Source organism: Palaemon carinicauda, chromosome 20 (genome assembly GCF_036898095.1).
Source record: "Palaemon carinicauda isolate YSFRI2023 chromosome 20, ASM3689809v2, whole genome shotgun sequence".
Taxonomy (NCBI): domain Eukaryota; kingdom Metazoa; phylum Arthropoda; class Malacostraca; order Decapoda; family Palaemonidae; genus Palaemon; species Palaemon carinicauda.
Genome location: NC_090744.1, coordinates 114,996,444 through 115,022,837, shown reverse-complemented (window position 1 = coordinate 115,022,837; position 26,394 = coordinate 114,996,444). Strand labels below are relative to the sequence as shown.

The window sequence follows — 26,394 nt, the reverse complement described above, 5'->3', positions numbered from 1 at the left end:
GGCGAATATTATTTAAAGCAAAGAGATATAATATGAGGTATAACTATGTGAATCAAAATTTCCATCAACAATAAAATGAGGTGACAGAAAGACGTGTTCAGTATATACTTTATTAAAGTCAATAATTGTAAAAAAAACTTAACAAAAAATATTTACAGCAGATTAATAAAGTCAATAATACTGAGCTGCTTCTTATGATGTTTACAAATATCACAAAAATCATAAGTAAAAAAGGAGATCAGAACATGAAATTATCAACTTCCATGTTTATAACTATTTTTCAAAATATCTTTCTAAAAGTCAGGTTTTCTCGTTGCTCAGTCAAGCATTGTAAACAAAACCTGGTAATAACTTTCTATCTCTGCTACAAAGCACTAATGTATTATCCCTATGGCACCCTAAACCTCAACATTTTGATCTTAACCCTTTTACCCCCAAAGGACGTACTGGTACGTTTCACAAAAGCCATCCCTTTACCCCCATGGACGTACCAGTACGTCCTTGCAAAAAAATGCTACAAAAATTTCTTTTTTCATATTTTTGATAATTATTTGAAAAAATTCAGGCATTTTCCAAGAGAATGAGACCAACCTGACCTCTCTATGACAAAAATTAAGGCTGTTAGAGCAATTTAAAAAAAATATATTGCAAAATGTGCTGGGAAAAAAATAACCCCCTGGTGGTTAAGGGTTGGAAATTTCCAAATAGCCTGGGGGTAAAAGGGTTAATATTCTAAATTACCATACAAAATGTTCCGACAGGTAAAAGTCAACAAAGAGCTGTTTCATATTCTGATGTTTCAACCTTTAGTTATGCAATAGTTTGGCTCAATTTAGTCAATACTGCATCAAATATTACATCTTAATATTCTAAAATATTACAAAATGTTCCGACAGGTAAAAGTCAACAAAGAGCTGTTTTATATTCTCATGTTTCAACCTTTAGTTATGCAATAGTTTGGCTCAATTTAGTCAATACTGCATCAAATATTACATCTTAATATTCTAAAATATTACAAAATGTTCCGACAGGTAAAAGTCAACAAAGAGCTGTTTTATATTCTCATGTTTCAACCTTTAGTTATGCAATAGTTTGGGTCAATTTAGTCAATACTGCATCAACTATTACTACTGCAAATAGAGACACTCAATTTGAAGCTTTCACAGATTTTAGTAAATATACAAAAAATACTAAGAAAAAATAAGTAAATGCCATTAAATGCAAGTTTCATCTGGTCATATATAAATTGAACAAGATACATATATACATGAAAAGAGACTTCGGAAATCTCCCAATCATCCAAGTTATTAAAACACCTTGTTATCATTAACATTCTCTCCCATTTTGTGAGCCATTATGCCTCCAAGTACTATAGCAAAAAAGTTACAGATAACTAAAGCTTCAAAATTTTTTTTCCAGTGAAGAGAGCATCAAATTTCTTTAAAAATATGTCCATGTAATTTCTCTGCTCTGAATATGACATATAAGTAAATCATTTCACATGAGGTGAAATATCTTATAAAGAATAATTCGTAATTGATATTCTTCCTTTGGTAAAACAGTATGCCTTTTCAGAAGTATTCATAAATTCCTCTGCTTCAGTAGAGTTTTGACTACTGACCACCTCGTTATAAATTCTGACAGCCGAAAACATACTCTTATTAAACAATTCTTCTTAGCTCAAGGGGTTAACTACTGCTCTGTAATTGTTTAGTGGCCCCTTTCCTCTTGGTAAGGGTAGGAGAGACTCTTTAGCAATGGTAAGCAGCTCTTCTAGGAGAAGGACACTCCAAAATCATTGTTCTCTAGTCTTGGCTAGTGCCGTAGCCTCTGTACCATGGTTTTCCACGGTCTTGGGTGAGAGATCTCTTGCTTGAGGGTACACTTTGGCCTACTATACTATCTTATTTCTCTTCCTTTTGTTTTGTTAAATTTATTACAGTTTATATAGAAAATATTTATCTTAATGTTACTGTTCTTAAAATATATTTTTCATTGATTCCTTTCCTCACTGGACTATTTTCCCTGTTGGAGCCCCTGGGCTTATAGCATCCTACTTTTCCAGCTAGGGTTGTAGCTTAGCAAGCAATAATAATAATAGTAATAATAATAATAACTAGCGGAACCAGTGTAAATTACACGAAATGGTATTTTCAATACTAATTATCTTGTTCCTAACCTATAAATGTTTGAATTAAATGTCCCGAGATTAATTTTATAATTTAGGTTATGGAAATTGATAGAACTCAATTTTCTGTCTGATATTTAAAAAAAGTCAGGTGCTAAAGACAAAATTGGGAAAACTATATAAGATATGCTTTGGTTAAGTAATCAAAGTCTAATGTGAATTTGTAAGAGTATACCATGAAATTATTTCAGTTTTCTTTAAAGCGTGAATTTGTAAGAGTATACCATGAAATTATTCCCGTTTTCTTTAAAGCATGACACACAAAATAAATAACACACATGCTAACATATTAATATACTGTACAGTATAGATAATAATAAAGGAAAAAGGTTTGTAATAGTGTAGGATACATATGAAAAATGTACTTGGTGAATGAAAAATGTACTTTACGAATGAAAGTTAATGACATGACATGATTTTTTATGGAACTGTACACTTTTTCAGGGCATATTTTCCAAGATTCGGAATCTCATAAAAAGTCCAAATCCACAAGTTTTGAAGACATACAAAATCACCAAAGAAATGCAAACCACACATATTAGTGAATGGACAAATGTGAAAAAGGTAAATAAATAAAAGTACAAAATTTTTTAAGCTAATGAGTGATGCCCTCCAAATCCATGTATGGAAAAGGTGGAAAGTAAAAACGAAAGTTTTCTCACAACCAAATCTCACTAATACTGACAGCTGGTATCAGTGCCAATTTCAAAAGCAGAAATTCAACTTCCTCAGTGACCCTTTTGAATTTCATGTGGAAAGCTCAGGCATAGTAAAGATAAATACATAGTTGGATACAAAATACTACTATTAAAAATTAGTGGTTAAATATACAAGCGTTGAATTACTGTGATCAGATGTAACATAGCTCACATCATTGTTAGAACTTAAGCCTGTCGATCTGGTGGATTCATATGGGTCTGTAGATATGATCACCTCACCAGATGATCTAATCAGTGGCTCCTGTGGGAAAGAGATTTAGTAGCTAACCTTTACTCACTGCATGGACCTAAAGGTACATTTCAACACAGAGTACTTCCTAAAGAACTGATACATACAAGCTAATTTTTAGGCTCAGGCCATGTTGTCCTGATGGAAGGTTCCTTCAGTAGCTTCCTAGGGTATATTTGACTACAGTGGATATTCCCAGAGAATTAAACTAAAGGTCTCCAGAATTCTAACTTCTGGCGCAAATATCCTTAAAGTGGCCTTTTAGGATATCGCATAATAACAAGGGACGTATTTTTGACACGCCACATAGCTATCTGCACCCCACACAGCGTTTACGCTTCGAGGGGGAGAAGTGGCAAGATAAGGGAGGAACCGTTACAAAGTTCTCCTCCTTCGTTACTGTTATGGGCACTCGGATGACGTTATACCCATCACAGGAACCTTCCATCAGGACGACATGGCTATCTCACCCAAATATAGATTTTTCGCTTTGCTCAAAATCCGTTTAATGTTACGATATACCAATTCATTTATTATAATAATAACCATATCAAATACCTCTTATCATACACAGTGACCTACAATATAAATGAGTTTGATTAATATAATATAAGAAAAACTAAAACTTTTAGCAGCACTCCATTCAACAAACAAGTTTTATCAGTGAAGCATAGCAAAAAGGCAAGGAATATATGGAATGTCATAAAAAAAATCCTACACACTAGAATTACATCATGAGTATGCAAGCTTTAAAGTAAATCATTCTTTTTCAGTCTGAGCTTTTATCATAAAAAGGCCTAAAACTACTAATTGAGAAGTTGGAGTAAAGGAATGTCTGTTAATTATGAAATATAACAAATTCTAAAAGTAATTTGTATTTTTCCTAGCTGTATTAACTTGAATCCTTTAATATAGGGAAAATATCTTCTGTGGACCTGGAATAGCCGTAGAATTCAATAAGACGATACAATAGTTAACAACTGGAAGTGAGTACGAGCAAAAAGCAAGTCACTTTAGACCTTCAGCTAGGGACTGAGAGGGGATGCATTGTGGTGGGAAGTTCAACTTCAAAAGGCTGAGGTTTGCATAGCTAGGAAAAATCCAAATTAATTTAAAACTTTTAATTTGTTCCTAAGCATATACAAACCACTCATCCTTTAAGATAGGGAGACTTACTGATTGGTGGGTTAGAGATCCCACTAGCGAGTTACCGGGTCCTTTGACTGGCCAAAACGTAATACATTAGAGACCTTTCTCTGGGTATAGCTCATTCTTCCTTTGCCTATACTGCACTGAATGGTCTGGCATATTCTTTCCATATTCTCCTCTGTCCTCATACACCTGACAACTCTGAGATTACTAAACAATTCTTCTTTGCTCAAGGGGTTAACCCTTTTACCCCCAGGCTATTTGGAACTTTCCAACCCTTAACCCCCAGGGGTTATTTTTTATTCAAGCACATTTTGCAGTACATATTTTTCAAATTGCTCTAACAGCCGTAATTTTTGTCATAGAGAGGTCAGGTTGGTCTCATTCTCTTGGAAAATGCCTGAAATTTCTCAAAAAATTATAAACAAAATAAAAAAAAAAATTGTAAATAGCAATTTTTTGCAAGGACGTACCGGTACGTCCATGGGGGTAAAGGGATGTGTTTTGTGAAACGTACCAGTACGTCCTTTGGGGGTAAAAGGGTTAATTACTGCACTGTAATTGTTCAGTGGCTACTTTCCTCTTGGTAAGGGTAGAAGAGACTCTTTACTTATGGTAAGCAGCCGTTCTAGGAGGACACTCCAAAATCAAACCATTGCTCTCTCGTCTTGGGTAGTGTCATAGCCTCTGTACCATGGTCTTCCACTGTCTTGGGTTAGAGTTTTCTTGCTTGAGGGTACACTCAGGCTCACTATTTCATCTTACTTCTCTTCCTCTTGTATTTTTATGTTTTTATAGTTTACATATGAAGGATATATCTTAATGTTAGTACTGTTCTTAAAATATTTTATTTCAATTGTTCACTACTTCTCTTGTAGTTTATTTACTTACTTGTTTCCTTTCCTCACTGGGCTATTTTTCCATATTGGAGCCCTTGGGCTTATAACATCCTGCTTTTCCAACTAGGGTTGTAGCTCAGCTAGTAATAATAATAATAATAATAATAATAATATGTTATTTTGATAATAAAATAAATTTTTGAATATACTTACCCGGTGATTATAATAGCTGCAACTATGTTGCTCGACAGAAAACTCTAAGGTAAAATTCGCCAGCGATCGCTACACAGGTTGCGGGTGTGCCCAACAGCGCCATCTGTCGTCCAGATACCCAGTACTCAATGTAAACAAAGAACTCAATTTTCTCCTCGTTCCACTGCGTCTCTATTGGGGAGGAAGGGAGGGTCCTTTAATTTATAATCACCGGGTAAGTATATTCAAAAATTTATTTTATTATCAAAATAACATTTTTCAATATTTAACTTAGCCGGTGATTATAATAGCTGATTCACACCCAGGATGGTGGGTAGAGACCAGCAAAATATGTTTACATTATTATGAGCTAAGAATTTTTTATTTCATTTTAGAAGTTATCAAAATAACAAAAACAAAATAAATAGGTACCTGGTAAGGAAGTCGACTTGAACAATTACTCTGCCTTTTTAAGTACGTCTTCCTTACGGAGCCTCGCGATCCTCTTAGGATGCTGATCGACCCCTAGGATCTGAAGTATCAAGGGTTGCAACCCATACAACAGGACCTCATCAAAACCCCTAATCTAGGCGCTTCTCAAGAAATGACTTTGACCACCCGCCAAATCAACCAGGATGCGAAAGGCTTCTTAGCCTTCCGGACAACCCAAAAACAACAATAAAAAACATTTCAAGAGAAAGAATAAAAAGGTTATGGAATTAGGGAATTGTAGTGGTTGAGCCCTCACCCACTACTGCACTCGCTGCTACGCATGGTCCCAGAGTGTAGCAGTCCTCGTAAAGAGACTGGACATCCTTAAGATAAAAAGACGCGAACACTGACTTGCTTCTCCAATAGGTTGCGTCCATTATACTTCGCAGAGATCTATTTTGTTTAAAGGCCACGGAAGTTGCGACAGCTCTAACTTCGTGTGTCCTTACCTTCAGCAAAGCTTGGTCTTCCTCACTCAGATGGGAATGAGCTTCTCGTATTAACAGTCTGATAAAATAGGATAAAGCATTCTTTGACATAGGCAAAGATGGTTTCTTAACTGAACACCATAAAGCTTCAGACATGCCTCGTAAAGGTTTAGTTCGTTTTAAATAGAACTTAAGAGCTCTCACAGGGCATAAGACTCTTTCTAGTTCGTTTCCAACCATATTCGATAAGCTTGGAATATCGAACGATTTCGGCCAGGGTCGAGAAGGCAGCTCGTTTTTGGCTAGAAAACCAAGTTGTAGAGAACATGTAACCGTTTCAGATGAAAATCCTATGTTCTTGCTGAAGGCATGAATCTCACTGACTCTTTTAGCTGTGGCTAAGCATACCAGGAAAAGAGTCTTTAAGGTGAGATCTTTCAGGGAGGCTGATTGAAGTGGCTCGAACCTGTCTGACATGAGGAATCTTAGTACCACGTCTAAATTCCAACCAGGTGTAACCAAACGACGCTCCTTCGTGGTCTCAAAAGACTTAAGGAGGTCCTGTAGATCTTTGTTGTTGGAAAGATCTAAGCCTCTGTGACGGAAGACAGATGCCAACATGCTTCTGTAACCCTTGATAGTGGGAGCTGAAAGAGATCGTTCTTTCCTCAGGTATAAGAGGAAGTCAGCTATTTGAGTTACAGAGGTACTGGTCGAGGATATAGATACTGACTTGCACCAGTTTCGGAAGACTTCCCACTTCGATTGGTAGACTCTAAGGGTGGATGTTCTCCTAGCTCTAGCAATCGCTCTGGCTGCCTCCTTCGAAAAGCCTCTAGCTCTCGAGAGTCTTTCGATAGTCTGAAGGCAGTCAGACGAAGAGCGTGGAGGCCTTGGTGTACCTTCTTTACGTGTGGCTGACGTAGAAGGTCCACCCTTAGAGGAAGAGTTCTGGGAACGTCTACTAGCCATCGAAGTACCTCGGTGAACCATTCTCTCGCGGGCCAGAGACAGAGGGGAGCAACTAGCGTCAACCTTGTCCCTTCGTGAGAGGCGAACTTCTGCAGTACCTTGTTGACAATCTTGAACGGAGGGAATGCATATAGATCTAGATGTGACCAATCTAGGAGAAAGGCATCTATATGAACTGCTGCTGGGTCCGGGATTGGTGAGCAATATATTGGGAGCCTCTTGGTCATCGAGGTTGCGAAGAGATCTATGGTTGGCTGGCCCCAGGTGGCCCAAAGACTCTTGCATACATCCTTGTGGAGGGTCCATTCTGTTGGAATTATTTGTCCCTTCCGACTGAGACAATCTGCCATGACATTCAAGTTGCCTTGGATGAACCTCGTTACTAGCGAAATGTTTAGACCTTTTGACCAGGTGAGGAGGTCCCTTGCGATCTCGTACAACGTCATTGAGTGGGTCCCTCCTTGCTTGGAGATGTACGCCAAAGCCGTGGTGTTGTCCGAGTTCACCTCCACCACCTTGCCTTGAAGGAGAGACCTGAAGCTTTTCAGGGCCAGATGCACTGCCAGTAGCTCCTTGCAGTTGATATGCATTGACTTTTGATACGAGTTCCATATTCCCGAGCATTCCCGACCGTCTAATGTCGCACCCCAGCCTACGTCCGATGCATCCGAGAAGAGAACGTGGTTGGGAGTCTGAACAGCCAGGGGTAGACCCTCTCTGAGGCTGATACTGTCCTTCCACCATGTCAGGCAAGACTTCATCTTCTCGGAAATGGGGATCGAGACCGCTTCTAGCGTCTTGTCCTTTTTCCAGTGAAAAGTTAGGTGATATTGAAGAGGACGGAGATGTAGTCTTCCTAACGACACGAACTGTTCCAGGGATGATAGCGTCCCTATCAGACTCATCCACTGCCTGACTGAACATCGTTCCTTCTTCAGCATGTTCTGGATGCATAACTGGGCTTGGCTTGTTCTGGGGGCCGACGGAAAAGCCCGAAAAGCTAGACTGTGAATCTCCATCCCTAAATGCACAATAGTTTGGGATGGGACCACTTGAGACTTTTCCATATTGACAAGGAGACCCAATTCCTTGGTCAGATCTAGAGTCCACTTTTGATCCTTCAGACAGCGACGACTGGAAGAAGCTCTTAGAAGCCAGTCGTCCAAATAGAGGGAGGCTCGGATGTCCGCTAAACGAAGGAATTTGGATACATTCCTCATCAGCCTCGTAAACACAAGAGGAGCTGTGCTTAGGCCAAAGCACAGGGCTTGAAACTGGTAGACAACCTTTTCGTAAACAAATCTCAGAAAAGGTTGGGAGTCTGGGTGGATGGGGACGTGGAAGTATGCGTCCCTTAGGTCTAAAGAGACCATCCAGTCTTCCCTTCTGACCGCTGCTAGAACGGACTTTGTGGTCTCCATGGAGAACGTCTGCTTTGTGACAAAGACATTCAGCGCACTGACGTCTAGCACCGGCCTCCACCCTCCTGTCTTCTTTGACACCAAGAATAGACGGTTGTAAAATCCCGGGGTTTGATGGTCCAGGACTTTGACTACCGCTCCCTTCTCTAGTAAGAGAGACACTTCCTGTTTCAATGCTCGTCTCTTGTCTTCCTCTCTGTACCTGGGAGAGAGATCGATGGGAGACGTTGCTAGAGGGGGTTTTCGTACATACGGGATCTTGTACCCCTCTCTGAGCAACTTCACAGATTGTGCATCTGCGCCTCTCTTTTCCCAGGTCTGCCAGAAGTTCTTGAGTCTGGCTCCCACTGCTGTCTGAAGAAGCTGGCAGTCAGACTCTGCCCTTAAAGGACTTGGTTCCTTTCTTCTTTCCACGTCTCCCTTCGGCACGAGCACCTCCTCTGCTGGAGGCTCTGCCACGAAAGGGCGGAATAAAACGGGACGCTGGAGTGTCCATCCTTGGTCTAGCTGACAAGGTAGGCAAAGGGGTGGCTTTGCGAGCAGAGGACGCAACAAGATCGTGAGTGTCCTTCTGTATCAGAGAAGCGGCAATTTCCTTTATCAGGTCCTCTGGAAAAAGGCACTTGGAAAGAGGAGCAAACAGAAGTTCGGATCTCTGGCATGGTGTAACTCCAGCTGAAAGGAACGAGCACAGGTTTTCACGCTTCTTAAGGACTCCGGACACAAAAGACGCAGCAAGCTCATTAGACCCATCACGTACGGCCTTGTCCATGCAGGACATAATGAGCAAGGAAGTCTCCTTCTCCGTCGGAGAGATCTTTCTGCTTAGAGCTCCTAGACACCAGTCTAAAAAGTTGAAAACCTCGAAGGCTCTAAAAATACCTTTCAAAAGGTGGTCCAGGTCCGAAGATGACCAACATATCTTTGAGCGTCTCATGGCTAGGCGGCGGGGAGAGTCTACAAGACTTGAGAAGTCGCCCTGGGCAGAGGCAGGAACTCCCAAGCCGAGAACTTCTCCCGTGGCATACCAGACGCTCGATCTAGAAGAGAGTCTAGCAGGGGGAAACGTAAAGGCTGTCTTCCCTAAACTCTTTTTGGACTGCAGCCATTCTCCTATCACCCGCAAAGCTCTCTTGGACGAGCGTGCGAGGACTATTCTAGTAAAGGCAGGAGTGGTTGACGGCATGCCTAACACAAACTCTGACGGAGGAGAACGCGGAGCCACAGACACAAACTGGTCCGGAAACATCTCTTTGAACAGGGCCAAAACTTTCCTAAAGTCCAAAGAGGGTTGCGTAGACTTAGGCTCGTCCAGTTCTGAATGCGGTTCATCTACGTGTGCAGCACCATCATCATCAGAAAGTCCCTCATCCGAGAACTGATGAGGGAACGGCAACGGAGTGGGTAACGGCTGGTTAGCTGAGTCCGGTCGCACGGGTGCATGCGTGACTGAGCCGGACGCAACGTCATGGAACTGCTGCCCAGTCTGTGAGCTGGCAACAACCATAGCAGCGCGGGGACGCACAGCGTCTACTCCAGACTGTCTAGACTGATGTGGGTGAGCAGTGGCAACCACACTGGGTTGCGGAGGTTGACGCACCGCGTCAAAACAAAACAACTCTGACGGTTGTTGTACCTCACGAACGTCAACGGAAGCCTCCGTGCGTCGCTGAACGTCAACATGCGGCTGGCAGCGCATGGGTGGCGGAACTCTCTCAACTGGAGTGCGTGAGAAGGTTACCTCAGCGTCCACAGGACGCACAACCGATCGTGTGGGTGGTTGTAGGCAAGGGGCTGCACTAGCTGGTGCGGCAGCAACCTTCTCCGCACGAAAGTCCTGCATAAGCGACGTTAGTTGAGACTGCATGTCTTGCAGTAAAGACCACTTAGGGTCTACAGGAGCAGGTGCGGCGACAGACGGTGTAACTGTCTGAAGCGGTACCGCTTTGCCTCTCTTAGGAGGTGAGCAGTCATCGGATGACTGCAGCGAGTCCGAACTGACCCAGTGGCTACAGCTGGGCCGTTGGACTTGTGCGGAAGGGACCGACTTGCGCTTTAACGGTCGTGAGACCTTGGTCCATGGTTTCTTGCGAGAAACACCTTCCGAAGACGAGGTATAAATGGGCTCTCTCGTCTTTGTGTGCCAGGGGCGATCTTGGGTAGATACGCCCGATACCACGGAGGGAACGTCTGTTCGCTGATTAAAGCCTCTCGAACCCATTTGTTGTACGACATTGCTTCTCCCCTGGACTTGGGAGCTTGCAAGAGGTCCCGGACTAGGAGGACGACAGGCACGAACAGACGAACCCTCAAGCGCAACACTATCCACAACACTATCACTCACTTTAACACTTCCCACTGCACTTTTACACTTCAGCTCCTTCACATCCGCCATGAGCTGATTACGGTCACTAGCCAGGGACTCAACTCTCTCACCCAGAGCTTGGATGGCACGCATCATATCAGCCATCGAAGGTTCCTGAGTGCCAGAAGGGGGATTAGGAGCAACCACTACAGGGGAAGGAATAGGTTGTGGGGCATGAGGAGAGGAAATGTCAATAGAACGAGAGGAACTTCTCCTAACTCTATCTCTCTCTAGCCTACGTGTATACTTTTGGAATTCGATAAAATCGAATTCCGAAAGCCCAACGCACTCCTCACATCGATCTTCCAATTGACAGGTTTTATCCCGACAATTGGAACAAACAGTGTGAGGGTCGATAGAGGCCTTCGGAAGACGCCTTGAACAGTCCCTAGCATTGCACTTCCTAAATTTTGGGACTTGTGAAGGGTCAGCCATTTTGAATTGGTCAAAGGGGAATTCAAAAACTATCAAAAAGTCATCAACAAAGAATCCGTAATCAAAAAGAGTTCAAGGATTTGTGAAGAGAAAGCCTGCACAGCGAAAGCTCAAAACTAGAATAGTGTACTTCACCAATTAGTTGTGAAAACAAATCCAGTTAGCAACAGCGAATAAGTACGTCTTGTCGGTAGCACGACAGAGAGAAAATTGAGTTCTTTGTTTACATTGAGTACTGGGTATCTGGACGACAGATGGCGCTGTTGGGCACACCCGCAACCTGTGTAGCGATCGCTGGCGAATTTTACCTTAGAGTTTTCTGTCGAGCAACAGAGTTGCAGCTATTGTAATCACCGGCTAAGTTAAATATTGAAAAAATAATAATAACTGATATTGTGTGGTTCTTTTTCTTCCCTTGAGGAGCCAATCTAATTAGTCCAGTACAGGAGCAAAGGAGATGACTTCATCAATCTACTATCTGTCCACAATAGAGATGAGCAGACAGACCAATAGGGTATGGCAAGATGATGGATCCTTTCCCCAAGAAGAAGATATCAGTCTGGATTACATTTAACCCTTTTACCCCCAGGCTCTTTGGAAATTTCCAACCCTTAACCCCCCAGGGGTTATTTTTTCCCCAGCACATTTTGCAGTAAAGTATATTTTTTTTAAATTGCTCTAACAGCCTTAATTTTTGTCATAGAGAGGTCAGGTTGGTCTCATTCTCTTGGAAAATGCCTGAATTTTCTCAAAAAATTATCAAAAATAGGAAAAAAAAAATTTATACCTTTTTTTTGCAAAGACGTACCGGTACGTCCATGGGGGTAAAGGGATGAGTTTTGTGAAACGTACCAGTACGTCCTTTGGGGGTAAAAGGGTTAATATAACTTGCATAAGATGATCAATGGGTTGGTATAAACTCCACCATCCTCCCCCTTGTTAGGGGAGATGAGGAGATTCTTTAAATTCTACCGCTAGAGAGTTGTGGGGTCCTTTGACTGGCCAGACAGTACTACATTGGATCCTCTCTGGTTACGGTTCTTTCCCTTTGCATACACATACACCGAATAGTCTGGCCTATTCTTTACATATTCTCCTCTGTCCTCATACACCTGACAACACTGAGATTATCAAACAATTCTCCTTCATCTATGTTTGCTACTGCATTGTAATTGTTCAGTGGCTAGTTTCCTCTTGGTAAGGGTAGAAGAGACTCTTTAGCTATGGTAAGCAGCTCTTCTAGGAGAAGGACACTCCAAAATCAAACCATTGTTCTCTAGTCTTGGGTAGTGCCATAGTCTCTGTACCATGGTCTTCTACTGTCTTGTGTTAGAGTTCTCTTGCTTGAGGGTACACTCAGGCACACTATTCTATCTAATTTTTCTTCCTCTTATTTTGTTAAAGATTTTATAGTTTACATAGGAAATATTTATTTCAAGGTTACTGTTCTTGAAATATTTTATTTTTCCTTGTTTCCTTTCTTCACTGGGCTATTTTCCCTGTTGGGGCCCCTGGGCATATTGCATTCGGCTTTTCAAACTAGGGTTGTAGCTTAGTAAATAATAATAATAATAATAATAATAATAATAATAATAATAATAATAATAATAATAATAATAAAGAATGGCACTCAGATGTGTAACTTACCAGCATAGGTCAGATCGAGCAAGCAAATATCAACCACTTCATCCCTAAAAGATAGATCAGGCAAATGAAACAGGAAAGCTTGTCATTCCACCTTTCCTTCCAGACTTACATCTCTACATACAAATATATGTTACCATAGACAAGATTCTTTTTGTCCCGTGCAGCCACCACAGGATTAAGCACAAAGGTGGCAAAGGACTTTTGGGTAAAGGCAAAAAGAGGGCAAAAATGAGTATTTTTTCCATGCCTTTTTTATAAAGACTGCAGATTTCTTAGCTCCAAAGTTATCTGTTATTTTGCGCAAGTTAGCAAAAAGAGGAGCTTTTAGCACTTGTTGGGGGAATCGGCAATGTTATTCTATTATGTAAATGTTTTTCTGGTAGCTCAAGTCCAACTGATTACTGCCCAATTTCCATAACTACCATATTACCTAAAGTTTCTGAACGTCTTTTAGCAAAATGTCTAAGTTTGCGGAAGGCAATCATCTGTTCCCTAATTTGCAATTTGGTTTTTGTAAAGGCTCAGGAGCAAGAGATGCCCTTCATACAATCTCCAATGTTGTACACAAATCCCTTGATTGTGGTCAGGAAGTTTGTTTGATTGGCCTTGATTTTAGTGCTGCCTTTGACTGTGTTAATCATGAGGCCCTTGTTTTCAAACTTAACAGTTGGGAGTGGGTGGGTCTTTTCTTAGCATCATCATTGAATTTCTAAGTAATAGGTCGCTTCCAAATGGCTAATATTACTGGCTCATTTTTTTAAAATTAAGGTCCTTTTTATGATCAACTCTCTACAGAAAGGGAGGATCCTTCTAGGCTCTGTCAATGTATCTGTCCTTTTTTTTAAATCAAGGTACTTTTTATGATTAACTCTCTACAAAAAGGGAGAGTTCCTCAGGGTAGTGTTCTTGGCCCATTACTTTTCATACGATATACACATGACATGTGGTTTGGCCTAGAAAACAAGTTTATTGCATATGCAGATGATGCTACTCTCTATGCATCAATTCCCTCTCATAAATGTAGATCTGGGGTTATTGAATCCCTACATAAAGATCTTGCTAAAATTAGTGCAAGGGGCAAATTATGGAGCAAGAAGTTGAATCCTAACAAAATGAAAGTATGATTGTAAGTAGGTCAAGGACAGTTGCACTTCAACATCCAGATTTCAACATTGATTATATTACTTTAACTCTGTATAACTCTTTTAAAATTTCTCGATAACAAATTTACTTTTGAGAAACGCATTAGGTCTATTTTTCTTCAATTTCACAAAATTTGACTTATTGAGAAAGTCTTTTAAGATTTTCAGTAATCAATCTACACTGAGGAAGTGTTTTAATGCTTTAATTCTACCTTGTTTCGAGTATTGTTTGTCTGTCAGGTCTTGTGCTGCTGATTCTCATCTTAATTTGTTGGACAGGAACTAAGTCTATTAAATTTCTAATTCCTGATCTAAATATTAATTCCTGACACTATCATTCAATTAGTTCATTATGTATTTTGCAAAAGACTTTTTATAATTCTGATCCATCCTTTACATTTAGATCTTCCCGGACAGTACCACCCTGTTCGTAATACTATGTATGCAGTTAATTCTAATAGTCAGGCATTTTCCATCATGAGGCTCAATACTACACAGTATTCTAGAAGTTTCATTCCAGCTATGACCAAGTAGTGGAATGATCTTACTAATCAGGTAGTTGAATCGCTAGAACTTCAAAAGTTCAAACTTGCAGCAAATGTTTTTATGTTGAACAGGCAGACATAAGTCTCTTTTCATAGCTTATAGATGAAAGATCTGTTTTAATATTGTTACTGTTCTTAAAATATTCTATTTTAATTGTTTTATTACTTTTCATTTAGTTTATTTATTTCCTTATTTCCTTTCCTCACTGGGCTCTTTTTTCCTGTTGGAGCCCTTGGGCTTATTGCATCCTGTTTTTCCCACTAGGGTTGTAGCTTAGCTAGTAATAATAATCATAATAATAATAATAATAATAATAATAATAATAATAATAATAATTACTGCCTCTCAGAAAAACATACTAACATCGTGCAAACAGTTTCCCTCAGTGTAGAGTTTGTAGTTTCCTAATCACAAGAAAATGAACGCCACTCAAGGAGTGGCACACAATGCATGAGGATTCTCGTATAAATCACGACCTCGTCTTACATTCTAGTGCACTTTAGCTGTCACTACCAAGAGCAATCAAACAAAAAGTCTTGAAAAATATAACCCTGAGACAAACCAAAGCAAGGAAAAGATCTAACAGTGAAAAAGAGCAGTAACAGTACATCTGTACTGGTTGCAGCCAAGTTAAAGTGACTAGTCAGTGACAGGAGAGTGGGCAGGCCTTTTCCCTTGCACCATCTATTATTAACCTACAACCTTGTTAACAGTTTATTGGCAGTTCCAGCTCAGACTGAAGTCAACATCTACAGTATTTTAAAGGACGATTGGCTTGTATACGCCTAGAAACAAAGGTAGTTTTCAAATACAATTACTGCAACCATTATCAATAGACATAATTTACTTTTAAGCTAAAAAGGGCATAACATGAAAAAATCAAATATACAGTACAGTACCTAAAAGAAATACCTGTTCAACAATATGGACAGTGTTAGATCCAACGGGAACCGATAAGCTTTGGTCAACGTGGCCATCAACTTCAGAGAGATCTGTCTTTGTGTCCAAATTATCTTCAACGAGTACAGTACTTGTATCTGAAAATAGCAACAATATTATAATCTATGACAATGACAAAACCAATAGCAACAATAAATTATGCTATGTCAAAACATTCAATTAGTAAATTATTGTCAACATTGTACTCACTGTACATATATGAACGGAAAGGATTTGACTTTGACTCAATATGTATACTGTACATACATATACCAAGGCACTTCCCCCAATTTTGGGGGGTAGCCGACATCAAACAAATGAAACAAAAACAAAAAAGGGGACCTCTACTCTCTACGTTCCTCCCAGCCTGACAAGGGACCCAACCGAGTTTGGCTGGTACTGCTAGGGTTCCACAGCCCACCCTCCCCCGTTATCCACCACAGATGAAGCTTCATAATGCTGAATCCCCTACTGCTGCTACCTCCGCGGTCATCCAAGGCAACGGAGGAAGCAGCAGGGCCTACAGGAATTGCGTCACAATCGCTCGCCATTCATTCCTATTTCTAGCACGCTCTCTTGCCTCTCTCACATCTATCCTACTATCATCCAGAGCTTCCTTCACTCCATCCATCCACCCAAACCTTGGCCTTCCTCTTGTACTTCTCACATCAACTCTTGCCTTCATCACCTTGCAAACTGTACATGTAAATAATTCACTCTACTGTATGTATATAATGGTAAAATGTAGATAAAACTAAATACATCTGGTACTACCTCCTATGATAGCAGTTTCATCTTCTTCACTGACAAAGGTATGATGTGGTCCTATGTGAGGCAAAATGAAGGCGGGTTGGCCATCAATTGTGATCTCGTACGCCGACGGAGGAGCGTGAGAAGATGAGAGACCTGGGGCTGTTGCTGTAACTGTAACTGATGCATCACTGATCGATGACGGAATGCTTTCAGAATTCTGGAAATAAGAGATTGAAATAATACAGGCCTCATAAATGAGCTTTTATTAAAAAAATTAATACTGAAAATGATATTTATATTTCAAGAATTCAACTTTTTGTTTATTGAATTGGTACATCCAATCAAGTCGTGTTGAATTAGGTAAGAACAAGTAGGTAAATAAGCAAAATAAATTTAAGTCTTCATCTTAGATGAGAACAGTGATACCTTGGAGATCAATGCCAAAGAAATCAAACAATTCGGTGATCGAAAAAATTTTTTTTAACATTTTTGTCCTGAAGACAAAAAAAAAACCTGGAGGCTAAACAACTTGAAAGAACCAGTATGGGTCAAGACGCTTGGCCAGGACGAAAGACATCTGAAACGAGGGCAAGTGACCCAGTCTGCCAATATCTCTTGATTAGTTCAAACCTCCAAAACATCAGTCCGTTGAGGATTTCAATAATTTCTTTTTACTTCCGTGAACCTTCTCTGACATTCATATGGCTTCTTCTCTGGAAGCTCAGTTTTACTAACAACTCTAAATTAGCACAGAAGATTGAAGGGATTTCCTAGAGCTTCCTACCATTAGTGGATTCCCTGAATGCCTGCATTATCCACGTCCCCACCATGAACTGATCCTCTATCGAAGCTTCGCGCCTGGGGTCCAAAGTATCGGAAAAGAACAGGATATCCGAGAAGGGGGTTGACAATAGAAGACCTTGGTTCAGGTTCACTCAAACAAACCAACAGACAAGGTTCTGTTTGACTGTGGACTTGGAGTTGCAGTGGTCTAAGTCTACTTCCTCTGGGAACCAACATGACTAGAGATGACAGGAGGCCAATGAGTCTCATCCACAGCTTGGCTGGAGGTGCCTTTGTTGTTAGAAAAGTGTGATGCATTTCTGTAGAGCCCGGATGCAATCTTATGTTAGAAAAGCCTTCAAAATTGAAGAGTTGATCTTCATCCCCAGATAAATTGAAACTTGACTGGAGACTAGGACCAACTTCTCTATGTTGATCTTGATGCCCAGTTTGCTGCAGAATCTCAGGACTATAACAATCATGTGGATGGTTTCCTGTTATGAGCTTGACCGGAAGAGCCAGTCGTCAAAATTTCTAATCCTTCTTAAGCTTCAGATGTGGAGAGCTGATCCCACAGGTACTATGAGACAAGTGAAGACTTGTGGTGCCATTGTCAGGCCAAAGCAAAGTGTTGAACTGCCATACCTTCTGTTCCCAGAAAAACCTCAGTAGGTGCCGAGACTGATGATGGATGAGAACTTTGAGGTATTCATCTTTCAGGTTGAGTAAGAAGAACCAGTCATATCATCTGACTGCTAAAAGGACCAACCTCGGAATCTCTATTTTCAAATAAATCTTTGTTACAAAATGGCTCAGACTATATACTTTAGGTCTATGACGGGTTTCCAAGAACTGGAGGTCTTTTTGACGGCAAACATAAGGTTGTAGAAACCAGGGATGGAAGCGAAGCTATTTCTACCAAGACCTTTCTTTACAGTTCCTCTTAAGTCTGTCCGAAGAACTCTTCCCTTCTCCAATGACTCTATGAATTTAAAAGCTATTGGACTGCTCGAATGGAGTGGAGGTTGGCTGAGGAGAATCCTATAACCATAGCTCAGAACCTGAATGACCCAAGGGTCTGGATAAAGTTCTTCTCAGGCCTGCCATTGGTGTGGTAGGTACCCTACTATCTTCATATACGAGGGCTGTAGTCCCTACAAACAAAAACCCTTACCGACTGCCTTCGATCTTCTCTGTACCCTACTTCCTGATGTTGAGCTGGTAGATGGTTCACACTGTTATTGGGTCATAGAAAGACATGATTCCTGGGCATAGGTAACCTTTCTTAGACTTCTTATATGTTGAAGCTGGTAGCAGTTCTGTCTCTTCTTTCCTCTGACTGGGGACTGCTTGGGCACTGGTTTTTACTGGGATTTCTTCATGTCCTTGGGACACTGTCCTTACAGGTAAGGACTGAATCTTATTCCTCTTTGTCTCCTTAGCTTTGAGGAGGGCCTTCTCCAAGGATGATGCAAGCGTGCCTCCTTGAACAGCTGTTCTGCGAAGAGTTGAAGCGATAAGTACTCTCTTCTGAAAGTCAGAGAGGGATGGAGCGGGATGGGACAAGAAGAAATCCTTCCTCCGTGAAGCCAGATATGCCTCTTGGAGACATAAATCTATCATGGATGACTTATGGAAAGGTTTATGGAGTTGGCAAACTGATTGTAAAGAGGTCGGTACTGCTCCAAGGCTCTGAGAGAAGACTCATAAGGGGGTCTAACTGCCATTCCATCATGTTGAGGTGCTTCTTAACACTTCTCATTGATGTCCCAAGTTTGGCCCAGTCCTCCAGGAATAAACCTCCTCATAATATGTGGTTCTTCTGGAGGTTGGTCATCTCATTGCATGAGGAATTATGATGCACCGGTGACAAGAGGTGGTGGATCATCTCCGATAGTCATGTACGTCCTCCTATTTTTGGCCAAGAAAGAAGCTAAAAAGTGAAACTTGTCATCTCCTGCATACTTCAATGTCTGAAGAATTCTCCTGTTGACCAGTGTGGAATTGGGTTCCATTCCTTGACCCGTTGCATGTCCTCCAGAAATCTGGACACTGAAGGAAACTCTTATGGTTCTGCATCATAATGGCTAACTTTGACTCCATTAAGCCTCTCGGAAGAAAGCGATCATCCTTCTAAAGGCAGACAACAGAATGTTACCTTCCTCCAACTCTTGGACATTATCTACCTGGCCACACTCATGATGGCTGACGGCTCTGATGGTGGGTTCCCCTCTCAAGAAGTACGATGAGGAGAAGACAATAAAGCACTAAAGGAGCAATGACTGCTGGAGACCCATCTGGTGCAACATGCACCTGGGCTTCAACCTGATCCTACTTAAATACAACCGGGCATTCATTAGAACACCTCGCAACCTCATTCTGCTGATCCCCAAAGGAAGGAGAAACTAGAACATTCCCTGTACCTCCACCCTGTAGCTGGAGCCTCTAACCTACAATCCTCCCTGATGAACCCTTGTCCCCTTTAGGAGGACAACTGCAGGTTAGGAGGGCAACTGGAAGTTGCCTGAAGGGCTTACTCCACACAAGGAAGACTTGATGAATCAATTAGCAGTCCCTTGATTGGCAATTCCCAGCCTGGTTGAAGAGGCGTCCATCATTAATACCCACCTGAATGAATAAACAGGAGAGTACAACTTTACTCTGGACCTGCTCTGCATCGGGGCTGACTCGTACCCGGAACTTGTTAAGGCCGGTTCAGCAGGAGTCTTTCCTTCTACACAGAGCAGGACTGAGGGACCTGACAAGAGAAGATAAAGAGTGCCTAGTTGAGAGGCTAGACTCCCAAGACCTGATGCTAAGCTGTCAAATCTAGAGTTAACAGACCCCAATTGTTCTTCACTTGTGGAAACACATTCTTTGTGGACCATTGACCCTGTTACACTAGGTCTCTATGGGGAAGGAGAATGAACACATTGCTCACCTGACATGCTAACCAATTCAGAAATTATTAACATATATTCATACTCATTTCTTCACACCTCGTCAACTGAGCTATATCTCAAAGGATTACTCGATACCAATCGATCCACTGAACCCTCCCTAAGTATTTGCTTGGAAAGTCATTCGGGTCTTACTTACGTAAGTGGATTACAGAGAAAATTAAATAAGAAGTAAGTTGCCACAGCAAGGTCTTCTTTTGTCAGATGTTGACTGTTTAGTCGAGTATTAGACAAATTAAAATAACAAATATGAAAAATTACAGAAAAGGAACTGTCTATAAACCAACAGGCATCTTCATCCATTCTATTAAGCTTGTTCAAAACACTAGTTGTGTGAAAGAAAAGGAAGAGGAAATAGACTTAAAATATGCTTGAGTGTACCTTTCTGTAGGAGAACCCAAGAGGAAAAGGCCATGGTACTGTCCAAGACTAGAAAACACTGGCTTTATCTAAGTTTCCTTCTAGAAGAGCTTACCCTACCTTGGGTTGTTGTGCCCTTATTGGTAGCGTTTCTGACTGGTGATTGCCAGACTGGGGTACAAGTTCTGTTCAAACTCGTTAGTTCCTTTAGTGTCTGCAACCTTATCATCCTTGTGAGCTAAGGATGGGGGGGGGTGCCTATAGGTCTACCTGCTGAGTCAACACCAGCCATTAACTGGCCCTCCCTGGTCCTAGCTTGGGTACAGAGGGGGGCTTGGGCACTGGTAGCGTTTCTGCCTGGTGATCGCCAGACTGGGGTACAAGTTCTGTTCAAACTCGTTAGTTCCTTTAGTGTCTGCAACCTTACCACCCTTGTGAGCTAAGGATGGGGGGGGGGGTGCCTATAGGTCTACCTGCTGAGTCAACACCAGCCATTAACTGGCCCTCCCTGGTCCTAGCTTGGGTACAGAGGGGGCTTGGGCACTGATCATATGATATATGGTCAGTCTCTACGGCATGGTTCTGCTTGATAGGGCAATGTCCCTGTCCCTTGCCTCTTGCCTTTAAAACCTGAAGAATTTCTTCCACTGTTACTATGTGGGTGAATACGCACTGGACAATTACCGTAACTATCCACTTATGGGAGGGTGTAAGGTATAATATGCTTTGTGTTATCAGATGTATTGAGTATATATGCCAATCTATTAGGTGTGAGCAAAGGAAAAAGCCATACTTAAGTAAGATCCAATATCAAACAATCTGAGCAGTCCTTAAATGATCCTATAATAATCTGGTGGAAGTCTCTCAATGTTTCATTCATTTTTTAATTCCTCTATTTTCCAAATTTTGAGAAAAAAGTTATCAACCTTGGCTAAAGTATATTAAAGTATATCAATCCCTCATAATCTGTTAACCCTTTTACCCCCAGGCTATTTGGAAATTTCCAACCCTTAACCCCCAGGGGGTTATTTTTTTCCCAGCACATTTTGCAGTATATTTTTTTTAAATTGCTCTAACAGCCTTAATTTTTGTCATAGAGAGGTCAGGTTGGTCTCATTCTCTTGGAAAATGCCTGAATTTTCTCAAAAAAATTATCAAAAATATGAAAAAAAAAAAAAATTTCATAGCATTTTTTGCAAGGACGTACCGATACATCCATGGGGGTAAAGGGATGGCTTTTGTGAAACGTACCAGTACGTCCTTTGGGGGTAAAAGGGTTAAGAACATAAACAATAACACCTTAATTCCCAAAACTGTTCTGATAACACTAAAGCATGTATCTGAAATGAAACTATTGTATCAGAACCGGCTCACCCTGATTTATATTATCAGCATGTGAAAGAATGAAATCCTAATTTGCAAGATTTCTTGGTTGTATTACATTATTTCCAATTTCATCATAGAGTATAATTCTATAATGTTTCTACTATTGATGAAGACCTCTCTGATGGTCCAGCACTTTGCTGCAGTAGAGGGGCTTGAGTGTCTCAATGATGGGCTGGGCAATGGCGGTGGGGTAGTTTATCCACCCTGGCAGGCTCAACCATACCGCTAGGGCCAGTTCTGAGAGACCAGACCAAGACTGGACCCCTATAGGCCTTCTCCTTTATTTAAGATAGGCAAAGGCTAGGAGAAGGAAAACTCCAAAATCAAACCAAACCAAACCAAAGAAGACCCCAACGGCGGAGCTTCCCAGCGCCGGCGGAAGAGGGCAATGCCTATCGGGCAGGCAACAAGGCGGGCCTTGACATAACAAGAATCCGGCAGCCCGATGCAACCAACATCGGAGAAGCCGCCTGTCTCATATGTCTTGAGCCGCGGTGAAAACGATGTGGGCCAAGTGTGTGTGCGTGGCCGTTGCAAAGCCACGACCACCCAAAACAATATACCCAGCTACTGGCATTCTGTCGTTTCCTCCACCCTTCTTCTGATAGGAGGCTGATGGCTAACGACAGAACCCAATACTCGGACACGAGTGGGCGCCGACGACGATTGATGAAGAAAAAAATATGTATGTGGATTAAACATAAGGTTATAAAGGGACTTTCCTGATGGGTTTCAATGTTTGATAATGGCCATGTTCAAAGCTTCTTGGATTCAAGAGGGCCAACCTATACTGATTGTTTACAACTGTTGAAATGAGAAAATGAAAGACAGAAAAAATCAAGTCAATGACACTCAGTAACCATCATTATGGGATCCAAATGCAAATGATTTCACACTAACTTGAATATAGTTTCAGGTATTGCTGTGAACAACAGGGTTAGAATGGGACTAGGTACCAAATACATTAAAGATTCATACCCTAAAAATTCCAAACAAGATAACATTTCAATTAACCCTTTTACCCGCAATGGACGTACTGGTACGTTTCACAAAACTCATCCCTTTACCCCCATGGACGTACCGGTACGTCCTTGCAAAAAAACTGCTATTTACATTTTTTTGCATATTTTTGATAACTTTATGAGAAACTTCAGGCATTTTCCAAAATAATGAGACCAACCTGACCTCTCTATGACAAAAATTAAGGCTGTTAGAGCAATTTAAAAAAATATATTGCAAAATGTGCTTGAAAAAAAAAACGCCTGGGGGTTAAGAGTTGGAAAGTTCCAAATAGCTTGGGAGTAAAAGGGTTAAAAAGAGAGGTCTATCATTAAATCATTCCTAATCCAAAAGCTCTATAGTTCTAAAGTGAGAAGTCAATAGCTAAATAAATACATGAATACTCACTGCATGAGTTAAAACATCCAAGTTTTCTTGTAGGCTGCATAATCTGGACGAACTTGTAACCTCAGTCAGTCCTACAGCATCTAACAAGCTGTGGGATACAGTAACATCATAAATAAACCAAAGGCTCTGGAAGCTTTCGTATTATTTTTGCAATGATCAACAATTCATTTTAATTTCTCATCTACAAACCTAGCTTAGCTACAGTAATCCCTCGGCTATTAGGTCCAAGGGGTCCCCAGGATACCTGAAAAACTACAAAGTTGATGCAGAAATCTATGGTACATTTCTTCCATTATTTTTATATCTATTTCATATCTATTTTTATCCTCATTATAAATTTAAGCTTTTATAAAGCCTCCCTTTATGGATGTCTCACAGGGTATACAGGAGAGGGGGTTCCCAGCCCCCTCCTCCCGTTAGGCGGGGAGAAATATAGAGAGTAGAGGTCCCCTTTTTTGTTTTTGTTTCATTTGTTGATGTCGACTACCCCCCAAAATTAGGGGAAGTGCCTTGGTATATGTATGTATGTATAAAGCCTCCAAACACTTATGAACCCAGTCTATATCATTTGTTTAGGGTAAAACTTACTCATACTGGAGAGACTTCCTTACATATACTGTGCGTAAAAGAAAAATTTAAAACCTAAACACTGACCACTGAAGATATGTCAACTTGATTAATGATGATGATTAGCTGTGCAGTACTGAAGTATGTAGATGACGACGATGATGAGGCAAGTGTAATGTACAGCAAGTTACTGCTCTTCTGAAATCACCACTTTAGCAGGTGCTTTGTCACGTGGTGCAATATCTTCTTCAACGTCGCGACTGTTTAGTACCTCTAACAGTGAGGCATTTGTTGACTGAATGCCCCAATTATAACAACTTAAGGAATAGATATTTGTTTGAGGCTCGAGGTGAGGGTGGCAGGTTCATCCTTGCCAAGATTCTTGGAAATGATGTGTCTTATGCAAGTGCCATTTTTAGATTTACTGTATTTCAGAAGCAGGTCTTCTGAAAACTATTTAACTTTTATGTCATTCAACTTTTATGATTTTAATTGAATACTCTTTTATTTTTTATTTTATTTTATCTTTTATTTTTGTATACATAAATTAAATGTTACCGGCGTCAATGACCTTAGATGTCAGGATGCCTGAAAACTTTAAATCAATCAATCAATCAATCTTCAACGTCGTTGTCCAGTGAAGTGACTTCTATTTCGGCTGACACGGTAGTGCTGTCTTCTTTTCTTTTGCGGGTAAGTAACATAGTGATCGGCAGTTGGTGACCCTGCCTTTTATATGCAAAAGGATGTTCTTATAAACTTTATGGCTCCACAAATTGCATTTCTGAACAGCAATGCACAAATCCTCTGAGGGTTACAATCTTCGGTCAATGTCTGAAGTTCTTTGGCTGTTTTTGCTAGAGTTGACACACATTTTAATTTTAAATCAACTTCTTTCCCTAGATCTGCATCTCCTCTTTGTCCTCACTTACGGACTTCATCATCTCTGTCAGATATTCAACTGTTAATAGATCTGAGTCGGCCTAAACCAGGTCATTTACGTCATCGCTGGCTATATCTATGAAGCCATCTCATCTGGCCAATTTCACCAACCTCGATGTATTATGTATTGCCGAGTGGTGGATTTGATCAGGAAAAAAATATTTATAGTTGTTGACTGCTTCTGGCCACAATTTTTTCCAGCAAGTATTAATTGTTTCTTTCTTCATCTCCTATATATCCTTCTGGGTAATTTGGAGACTTGTTACAATGGTGTATCCATACCAGTATTCATTTGACAAGTTATCATCCACATCTATATATTCGGTCAGATGTTACAGGGAGTTTCAAAAATGAAATGCCTTGACAGCACAAATAATGCCTTGATCTATGGGGTGAATCAGAGATGCTGTGTTTGGCGATAAGAATTCTACCTGCACGACCTCATAATACATTTTGATAGCGTGGTCTCTAGCATTGTCCATCAGAAGAAGCACTTCAAAATCAAGGCCAATTTCGGCAATATAAAGCTTGACTTCGGGATTCAAGCATTGGTAAAACCAATCCAATGTCAATGCTTTCATTATCCATGTTGTTTGGTTGTGCATCTAATGTTTCTCAGGGCTCTTGGGTTTTTGAGCTTATAAATAACTGCTGGCTTTATCACAAAGCCCACAGCATTTCCACACATTATGTGTGAGGCAATCTTTGTATTTTTTTGATCCAGGGCTCTGGCCTCACCCTTCACAATCAAATAAGTTTCCCAAAGAACCCAGTGTCTTCCAAAATGAAAACTTCCTCATGCATATAACCCATTTCTCAATGATGGTTTGGAATGTCTCTTTCGCATACTCATCAGCGTCTCCTCCAAATTTTGAGCAGCAAGACGGTTTGAACTATTTGCTTTTACTGTTGACTCTCTCAGGAGTCTCAGTATGTATAAACCTCACACTTTCTTCAATTTCCTGTCCACATTTTTGTTAAATAATTATCATCTAAATTTGGTTGGATTTTGTGAGAGATGCCATAGATGGTCCTGGATCAGGGTCGTCGTCACCACAATCTGTACACTTGCCGTAGAGCTGCCTGGACTGATATTAGTATAGGAATGTGACATCTGGTGTTCTTCAGGGTAGTGTTCTTGGTCCATTACTTTTCATACCATATACACACGACATGTGGTTTAGCTTAAAAAACAAGTTCATTGCATATGCAGGTGATGATACTCTCTTTGCATCAATTCTATCTCCTGAATGTAGATCTGGAGTAGCTGAATCCCTTAATAGAGATCTACCTAAAATCAGTGCATGGTGCAAACTAGGGGGCATGAAGTTGAATCCAAACAAAACTCAAAGTATGATTGTAAGTAGGTCAGGGAGATTTGCTCCTCAACATCCGGGTCTTAGCATTGATAATGTTTTTTTAACACTGTATGACTCTTTTAAGAATTACAGTATAAGTATAATTCTCGACAGAAAATTTACTTATGAAAAACATATTACGTCTGTGTCTTCTTCAATTGCACAAAAAATTGGC

At 40.7% G+C, this 26,394-nt stretch overlaps 1 protein-coding gene across 2 annotated transcripts in view; it reads right to left on the bottom strand.

Moving 5' to 3' along the window:
- Positions 1-143: 143 nt before the first annotated feature.
- Positions 144-26,394, bottom strand: part of LOC137614395 (uncharacterized) — a 71,125-nt gene continuing 44,874 nt past the window's right edge. The window contains exons 12-15 of one of the 2 annotated variants that reach the window (XM_068344192.1): positions 23,353-23,440; positions 16,478-16,673; positions 15,664-15,801; positions 144-3,148 (exon numbers count right to left, since the gene is read on the bottom strand). In XM_068344192.1, the coding sequence (XP_068200293.1) occupies positions 3,135-3,148; positions 15,664-15,801; positions 16,478-16,673; positions 23,353-23,440 (436 nt within the window). In that variant the 3' untranslated portion in view covers positions 144-3,134. The remainder of the gene's footprint in view (positions 3,149-15,663; positions 15,802-16,477; positions 16,674-23,352; positions 23,441-26,394) is intronic. The other variant, XM_068344191.1, reaches the window with a different exon arrangement.